The following is an 8,756-nucleotide window of genomic DNA, read 5'->3' as shown; positions in this document are numbered from 1 at the left end:
ATATAAATCAACATGATTTGGATTGTTATTGTCCCAGCGTTTGGCTGAAAAGAAATAGCTAGTTTTAGTGTGTGACAGCCAGTTTGACATGCATGTCTACAGTTAAGTTAAAAAATGATATAATTACAAAATATATTTTTTTTGTTCTCTGTTTTAACACAAATAATTGAATATCATACCAGGATATGTTCTCATAAATCCCTTATCTGAACCAAAGTATTGCCAAGACAAGCTTGGGTCGTCATGTCGGTTGTCATCAAACACAGTATCCAGAGCTGATGTCCAGCTGATTCCATTGACAATCTCTGAAGCTGCCAATTGTAAATAAAATGTTCACAGTTCAACTTCCAAGCCCAAAAACATATCATATCTCTTTACTGAATGCAAACATTTTAAACTAGAACCACCTTGTGAGAAGGCAAGACTAGCATTTTCCTTTGGGAGCCTGAAACATTTTGACTTTTTAAATTGGGACACTGAGACTTCAAAGGGTTTTCAGGTCCCAATTTGTTTTATAATTATTATTGTTATTGTTATTATCATCATCATCATCATTATCTGAACAGCTCTTAATAGAGTCTGTACGTCTTGTGCTCGCATTGAGACTTTCTTAGCTTTGCAAACAAAAGACTCTGACAGAGCTTTGAGAAAAATTAGATGGCAAGAACAGTGAATTCAACAAATGGTATGTTACTTTTATGAGTTCATAGCCTTGCAAAAGAAATTGAGACATGCTCCAACTAGTGAGACAATCTCAGATAGTGCAGGGTGTAATTTACGGCTCTGATACAGTAGTCACACAGGTCCTCACCCAGCCCCCCTTCCCACAAGACTAATTGATTAATTGAAATTAATTAATTAATTAATTAATTTAACAAACATTAAATTTTACACCTTATTGTGTTAGAGCATAGTGCCTGACTAAACAGCAGCCCCCTAAACCATCCCAATAGTGCACTCTGCACTAAAAACATTGGAAACTATGAGACCTGTGAAATTTGGCTATAAATGTCATGGAATATCCTTTTAGAATACCATTCCACTTGAAAACAAGCCATGGAGGCCTCCAAATTTACTATATAAAGTTTCAGTATTGTATTGCAAGCTACATGTAAAGAGTATTGAAAACTGTCAAATGTGACCTTACCTCCATTATAGACATCTGTAGGGACATGAACAACACTCTTGTTAAAGCTGATGGCATTTTTGAAGGTAGAGTTGTATTCCAATTTCAGACCACTCTTATTTAGATACTTATCCAAATCCTTAGCATTTGGATAGTTTTCTTCACTCAGCTGAAATTTAAAGTAATAAACAAATTAATGTTCAACAATTATTCCACGAGCGCACGTTGGACATGAGATGGTAGATAGTGAACAAGGCACATAGTGCCAAGTTGACTATAATCATCTCAGATCCGACAAGCATGAGAGGAATAATTGTTAAATTATTAGAAACACTTCTGATTATCATCCATCAAATACTTCTGCTCACACGCAATTGGTCTAAATGCATCACATGACTGAATATTCCCCAGCTAAAACTGGGAACATCCAAGTGAAATTCCCCATTTTCAAAAATATTTGAAGGATAATAAACATGCTCTTAGAGAACTGTTCACTTTTCAGAACAGATAATGTCCACGGACAAATATCCAAGCATATTCCCGCCCCATATGGAGGCTATTGTTTATATATAGAGAAAACTAAAATGAAAACATAAAATGTTATGCCCTCAAAAATTAATAATATGCACATTATGCTTACCATATTTGTAGAGCATGGTATAATGGATCACATATACTATGGTGGCTAAGCCAATTTTAAAGTTAAATCATAAAAAGCCATAGCTAAAACATATTCTTAATTGTGAGTTCTGAGACTTATAAAGTTTACCACACTGTCAATATAGAAACCTTACCTTCAAGTTTTTATTGTACTTGTATTTGCAGTAAGCATCCTCTGCCTTCTCCACTAATTTCTATAAAATGGAATTAAGATACCAAGCTTAATGAGTAGCTCACAAATTAAAGGGGTGTGGAGTATAAGGCCCTAGTAAGTAACTGCTGATGTAAAGTCAAACTCTCCTTGTGTCTCACAAGGGAATACAAGGCAATTTGGAAGGAGAATCTAACAATTTATCAGAAGTCACTTAAAGCTTTTTTCAGGCCCTCTTCAATTTATTAGCTTGTTAACCTCAAATGTACCACTGTTGAGAAACTTAGAACTACATAGATGTACACTTGAACTTAAAATTAGTCTCACAGGACATTCATCTTATATATGGACAAATGTCCTGCTTTTGAAGAAAATGCTGAATGAATAGGTTTGTTTTCGTCTATTGTATATTTCCAGAAAATATCCATAGAGGGATTTTTTCTAACACCTCTCACCCCTCTGGAAATTCCAATTAAGTTTCATATATTTCTTCACAGCTTTTGGTCTTACAGAACCCCCCTTAACTCCAGGAAATTCCAATCCCTTCTGTTGGGGGAGGATGGATATCTTCTGGAACAGAATTGTGGGATGGGGAATTTAGAGATGTATGTATCAGAAAGTTAAGAATTATTCTTGTGACATGCATATTTGAAATTTTCAGTCTTTAGAAATTGTCAGCTGAGGTCATCTTTGAAAAGAATCCTTTATGTCTGACATCAATACATTTGACTCAGAAAAAGGTGACAGCTGACTATCAGGTATATGACAATATTACAATATTGAAACCATCAACATCACAAAAGAGCTGACCTCTGGAAGTCAAAAGGCAAAGAAAAATCAGCTAAGCAATCTAACCAAAATCATGCAATGGAAGGCAAATAGAGCTGTTCAAATCAACAGCCAAACATTCAAACCATCTGTTCTAACAGTCACAAAAAACCAACAAAAATGGGACATCCCATGCGAGAATTATCTTCAAATCCCTTCTAAAAAATGATTCTCTGTAGATCTTGATGAAAGTCTGTTGGGATCCTCATGTGGATTCTCAAAGATCTTTCAATTTGAAGTTCTTGCACAGATTAAGCTGCAAACATTTTTGAAAATCTTATTGGATCCTTCAAGTCCTTCCAATAGGATGACACAGGATATTGGCTAGTTCTAGTGGTTGTTACAGGATTCTAGTTAGATTCCTGATTCCTTTCTAGGATCTTAAGAGATCTAATATATAAGATTAAGATTTTATAGGATCCTATGGGATCCTTAGTAGGTTTTCACAAGGGGTCAGCCTGGGATCATGTGTTCTTAAGGTATCCCGTGTGGTCAAGTGTTCATTGACACCCTCAATTGATACCTTCAATCGACCCTTGATTGACTCTTTCAATACTTGATCAACACATTGGTTGACACTAGATCGACACTTGATCGACACTCGATTGACATCTCACTCGACAGTCAGTCAAGAGTTGATTAGTTTTTGCAGGCATGCCATTGAGTGTTGATCAATACATGAGTCAATCGACACTCGCCCGACTATCAACAGACTGTCAATCAAGTGTTGATTGAGATGTTGATCGAGGGTATCGATCGAGAGGTATCGATCGACACTCAACCACAGATGACTTGGCTTTAGTACACATGATCTCAAGCTCCTAAAACCCTAACCCTAACCGTAAACCGCACACCAAAGGTTGAGACCTAAACTTACACCTGCCTGTCAGTTTACAGTGGTCACAACTCTGACATAAACTGTCGGAACAGTACCATTTTATAGAAGATGGCAAAGCATTTATGCATGAAACATGATGAGGGCAAAAATTAGACACACATGAAAATATGTGGCTAAAAGACATAAGTGCAGATTCGTGAATTTATAAAAAAAATAACATTGCTCAAAGTAGCTATAAGTGTTATGTGATGCGTGAATTTTGTTAAAATTTGCTACCCTCTGTTTAGTCATGTAAACACGTAATAATAATATTATCAGTGAGACTTGCAACAAGTTACATATACTCTTGACTTGCCCAGTAATTTTCTCATACAACATTATGACATGACCTGAATTCAAAAGCTGTACATAAACCTTTCAAAAAGTTTTTTTTTCTGACATCTCTGCCGAGTAAATTATTCTCCTGGGTAATATTTTCCTCCTTATCATTGTGTTGCACATGGATGTTACTGGTAGAACAATATTTCAATAATTTCCAAGCTCTCTTCCCTGCAGAGGCTCTCTAGCTAGGGGAGTGGGGAAAGTAAGAAAAAGAAGAAAGAGGGAATGTGGGAGGGACGGGAAGAGGGAAAAGGTGAGAGCTTTCCCCTTCCTAGCCTTCCCTACGCACTTTCCCTCCTCTCTCCCCAGTATCAAAATTGCTTTAAGCCTACAATGCCAAGGCAGCATAAAAGAGGCCTCCATGGGGCAGAGAAACTCTAAACAATCCCTTTAGCCGCAGTTTCTAGTCAGAACTGTAACCACACTATGACATCACAGTACTCTTAAAGATGCAGAATACTTTTGCAGTCCAGTGATCATTCATTTGACTAATTTTCTCATGAAAATAAATTGTGAAAGTCAACTTTCATTTTTTCTTTTGTATTTACTTTTCTACTCCTTTGCCTTTAATCACTGGAACATACATGTATAAGGGAATATAGTTACCTATGTCAGCTTAATGAATTTTAATATTACATGCAAATTTCTCTCATTCATATATATTTTGTTTCTGAACAAATGGACAGCAGACAAGCTGTCTAGAGCAACAACCCTAATTTAAAACTAAACATAAATCATTATTCCAAATTTTCCAAATTAGTAGTGGTAAATGGCATAGGGGAGGGGGTACATCAGAATTTATAAAGCTCTTTGCAATATAATTTTTTATATATATCACAACAAAGATACAACAAAAATTTAGTATTTCTATAAATGAAAGAGTTCCAAACAAAATTTAATTGCTCCATATTATTTCATAATTATTTAGATCTTTTAGCATATAATTTTCCATCGCCTCTAGACAAGTTACCGAGAGAGCACTAATTTTATTTCACATTGCAAATTAGTTATTTTCATAACAATGTTGACAAAATAGGAAAGCTGAATACGTCTATTTGGTAATCAAAATCTACAATTTCGTATATAAATGTATTTATCAAAACTGCAAATAGATTTCACAAAAATTTTATAAATCCAGAAATTACAATGACAGTAGCACAATAAAATACGAACAAACCGTGTGAAAAAAATTTTCAACTCTAAGATCCTGGCTAGGATTGTGATTGAGAATTCGTAAGCTCACAAACACAACTAATGTTGCACCGTCACTAACCATATATAGCTTAAATAATAGAATATTTTTCAATTATTCATACGAGCTCCGTTCAGGAAGGAGTTTTGAAATGTTTGCCTACAGGCTTAAGATCACGCTCACTTTAATTTAAATAAAAAAAAAACTTTGACACAAATTGAGACGCGCCGATCAAGTAGGAAGCAGCAGCTTTCGGGAGCGACAAAATAATTTCGGCGCCTCTTCTAGACCCCTTCCGTTTCTGACTGTAAAACTCGAAAAGCTGTTAAATGGGTAAATTTTAAACTTACGAAATCGCGTCTGATTATTCTTAATTTGGCTTTGTAATAAAGAATTCTAAGTTAGGAAAGTATATATGTAAAGTAATTTCAAAACTAAATTATACGATACAAAAACATCGACCGCAGATTTATCAAGGATAATAAGCTCAAGCCGAAAAACATCTTCAGCTGTCGTGAATTTAAATTAAGCTAAAACTAAAGCTTTAACTCCGAAAAATAAAAAAATCCTTCTGCATGGCTCATAAACATTATATCAAAAAGGTATTACCAATGCCAGTTTTAAGGCACTAGAAGATGACAGGAATCGCACAAAAATAATGAAATCGCAACCAGTCTTGTCAATCAGCGATCCCGACACGAAGTATGATTTCCTGATATAAGGTTCAGGTGAAAGTGCTGTCAATTTACGGGATTGTAAACATTATACGCTGGATTTAATTTCAAATGGATTTTACCTAATCTGTAGCGACCACACCAAGATTTCTGCCTCCATACCTTTAATGAAGATGTCTTGCTGCTGAAGAAAACTTTCATTTCTTCTCTCATTTTGTTGAGAACTTCGTCATGCTCCTCTTCTGGCGTCAACGTTAAGTTTTCATATGCCTGTAAGTTCAACAAACTTTGAATGATACTAATAGCTCATCACCATGAAAAACATGAAACGATATGAAATACGAGTCTCGCTGATACCTGTTTTAAGTATTTTGCACCGGTCACATTCTCCGTAAATTCAGCAGCTTCTGATCCGATACGTTTTGCCCATCTTCTTACCCTAGAGCGTCAAAATTTGAAAATCATTCCTCGCTAGTTTGCGATCAGTTGAGTTAAAACCACAGAGAAGCAGCAATCACAAAAAATATGAACCGCAAAAGAAATCTGGTTCACTTACATGTCGCTTGTCAGTTCTGTTGCGCTAACCCTACAACTAGAGAAGAGTATAAGGCCACAAAACGAACAGAAGTATACGAGAGACTTCTCCGCCATCTTTCGCGTGTGACCACTTAAATGTCAACACCGAAGGCTCAACATCAAGGCCGAAGGCGCACGTCTGCGTCCCTAATTAGATGGATAGGTGAAAACTTGCTTTCAGACTAATTTATCCAGATTTCTTCCTGAGCAATTTAGTTCTCTTAATCGATCTTCACTTGGAGCCTGCAAAAGAAGGCAGTGAATCGCAGAATAAACGTCCACCGGTTAAGCCTGATAACATCAAAAATTGCGACAAAAATAACTATTTTGCAGCGACAAAAACTTTTGTTCTTTCTAACAATACGTTACCCTGCAAGTGTGAAAAAGAAAATTGTCCGAAGCAGCCGCGGGATTTATAAAAAATAGCCAGAAACTCCGAAATTCCTGCTTCTTCGCCTGTGATCTTGTCGGTAAACAACAGCGAAAAAATACCCCACTATTAAAGTTAATGGCCTTGCCATTTGCCTTTTTCTGGAGTGGAAACAAGAAATTCCTGCCGGCAAATTATTTAAATTTGTCTCTGAGCGATTCACAAACGAGATCATTCGGTATTTCAAAAGCTTAAACAAAAGGAATAGTTATTTTCGAGAAGCCAAATGAAGTTCAGCAAGCAGCTGTATGTATATGTTTAGAAAACAGACTAAAGAGTATTCTGCCGACAGCTTTCATTTCCCAAGCCTAGTCATTTCCCTGACAGTCGAGCGAACAGATTCTGACAGACTCCACAGTGGTAATGAATAATTGATGCATGTTATCCAAATATCGTCGAAAACTTAGAATTATTTACCTTTTTTCCTCGCAAATGATGTCAGGAAAGACAAAATAAAGAGTCTACAAAATATGAGCACGAAGTGCGTTTGAGCTTATCTTTACACAGATATCGATTGCATTTGACGAGGTGCAAAAGAGGAGCCATGCTTTTCCAGCCGTATTCACTGCTCAGCTGGTAAATTATGTGATGTTAAGAAAAAAGTTCAATGCTAATTCAGTTCTGGGATAAAGAAGAGCAACCAGCTGTGTAAATACTTTCAACGTTTGCACGTAACTGTGAAACTGTGACCAAATGCATGAAGAACATGCTTCTATTTTTCCCGCCGATCAGGGGGTGCAATTTTTCACATTAAAAAAATAATATTTTCAAATTCTGAAACTGCAGTAGAAATCAAATAATAATAATAATAAAAAAGGTTAGTTTCATTTACTCAGGCACTGAAATATCCAAACAAACTGGTTAAAATAGTGCTGTCAAATAGACACACGAACCGAGACATATATGTACAGATAACCTCTATGCATGAGACAACTTCCAGGTAGGGGCGTACGTTACCATGGTGACGTTTGTGTTCGAGAACTCACCTGCGGACTTTAATAGCTCGTTCTCTCTTTTCCTCTGTTTCATATTTCGTTCGCTCTTTCAAGTTTATCCTATTTGATTCGTAGTGTGAGAACGCCTGCATAATACGTACACGTAGGCATAGTAGGTGTTCCCGCTAAGCCACGAATATCCAAATGTATTTTCTCTAAATATTTTATGGTGTCCTCCTTCATGGAAATTATCAAAAGCTTTTCAACTTTGATCATAGTAAAGGCTGTTTGCTAGAGAAGCTGTTTTTGGACCTAAATCTGGTGGGTGGTAACCATGCCAACGAGCACTTTTACAAAGCACGTAGCTCGGACAATTCGATTATTGAATCAATACAGCAGGTTGCTGGAAACATTTTTTAGGAAAGTCTGCCTTAATGCTTTCATTCATTTTCATTTTTTATTCATAATGCAAACTAGAGTGGTTCCAAAAGTAGCTTTCTTTTTTGCCAGTTACAATCATTTTGTTTTCACGGACAATATATCCGGCAAGATCTGTAAACATTCTGTCAAGAACGTTATAAAGGACAGCTCCTCGAAGAGGTCATTCATAACTATGTAAGCAAGGTGATCGACATCTGTGTGAACAAAAACGACAGAACGTATTAACAGGCTCCTGGCGAGCTCGTCCCGCTTCGATCGCTTTACTCTCCGAATTATTCAGAATTTCCTCACTGGCCGGGCTTCGCGATCAGGCTAAAATATCAGTAATTATTATACATTGAACTCACTATCTCTTTTCTGATCGGCCGAAAACCTACAGTGGATTTTCAAAATCAGCGCCTGTGACGTCATCTAGCTGCAGATTATCCAATAATCATTTCAAGGACACTCACGGGTAATCATGTCATGCGCGCATGACTGAGGTGCATGATTTGTGTGGTAACAGGACTGAGTGGAGTCCAATA

The 8,756-nt window shown here is 36.5% G+C and overlaps 1 protein-coding gene across 3 annotated transcripts in view; it reads right to left on the bottom strand.

The window, feature by feature from the left end:
• The window catches only part of LOC145496850 (voltage-dependent calcium channel subunit alpha-2/delta-2-like), a 132,345-nt gene extending 125,237 nt beyond the window's left edge, over positions 1 to 7,108 (bottom strand). For 2 of the 3 annotated variants that reach the window (XR_014050614.1, XM_081476611.1), the window contains exons 1-7: positions 6,407 to 7,108; positions 6,208 to 6,289; positions 6,013 to 6,120; positions 1,921 to 1,980; positions 1,148 to 1,295; positions 180 to 311; positions 1 to 44 (exon numbers count right to left, since the gene is read on the bottom strand). The exon at positions 1 to 44 is cut by the window's left edge and continues 20 nt beyond it. Coding sequence is in view for 2 of the 3 variants with exons in the window: in XM_081476611.1 (XP_081332737.1) it covers positions 1 to 44; positions 180 to 311; positions 1,148 to 1,295; positions 1,921 to 1,980; positions 6,013 to 6,120; positions 6,208 to 6,289; positions 6,407 to 6,501 (669 nt within the window). In the remaining variant the exon portion in view is untranslated. The remainder of the gene's footprint in view (positions 45 to 179; positions 312 to 1,147; positions 1,296 to 1,920; positions 1,981 to 6,012; positions 6,121 to 6,207; positions 6,290 to 6,406) is intronic. The other variant, XM_081476612.1, reaches the window with a different exon arrangement.
• Between the last annotated feature and the right edge of the window lie 1,648 nt (positions 7,109 to 8,756).

Source organism: Orbicella franksi, chromosome 9 (assembly GCF_964199315.1).
Source record: "Orbicella franksi chromosome 9, jaOrbFran1.1, whole genome shotgun sequence".
NCBI classification, from domain to species: Eukaryota; Metazoa; Cnidaria; class Anthozoa; order Scleractinia; family Merulinidae; genus Orbicella; species Orbicella franksi.
This window is presented reverse-complemented; position numbering and strand designations above follow the sequence as displayed.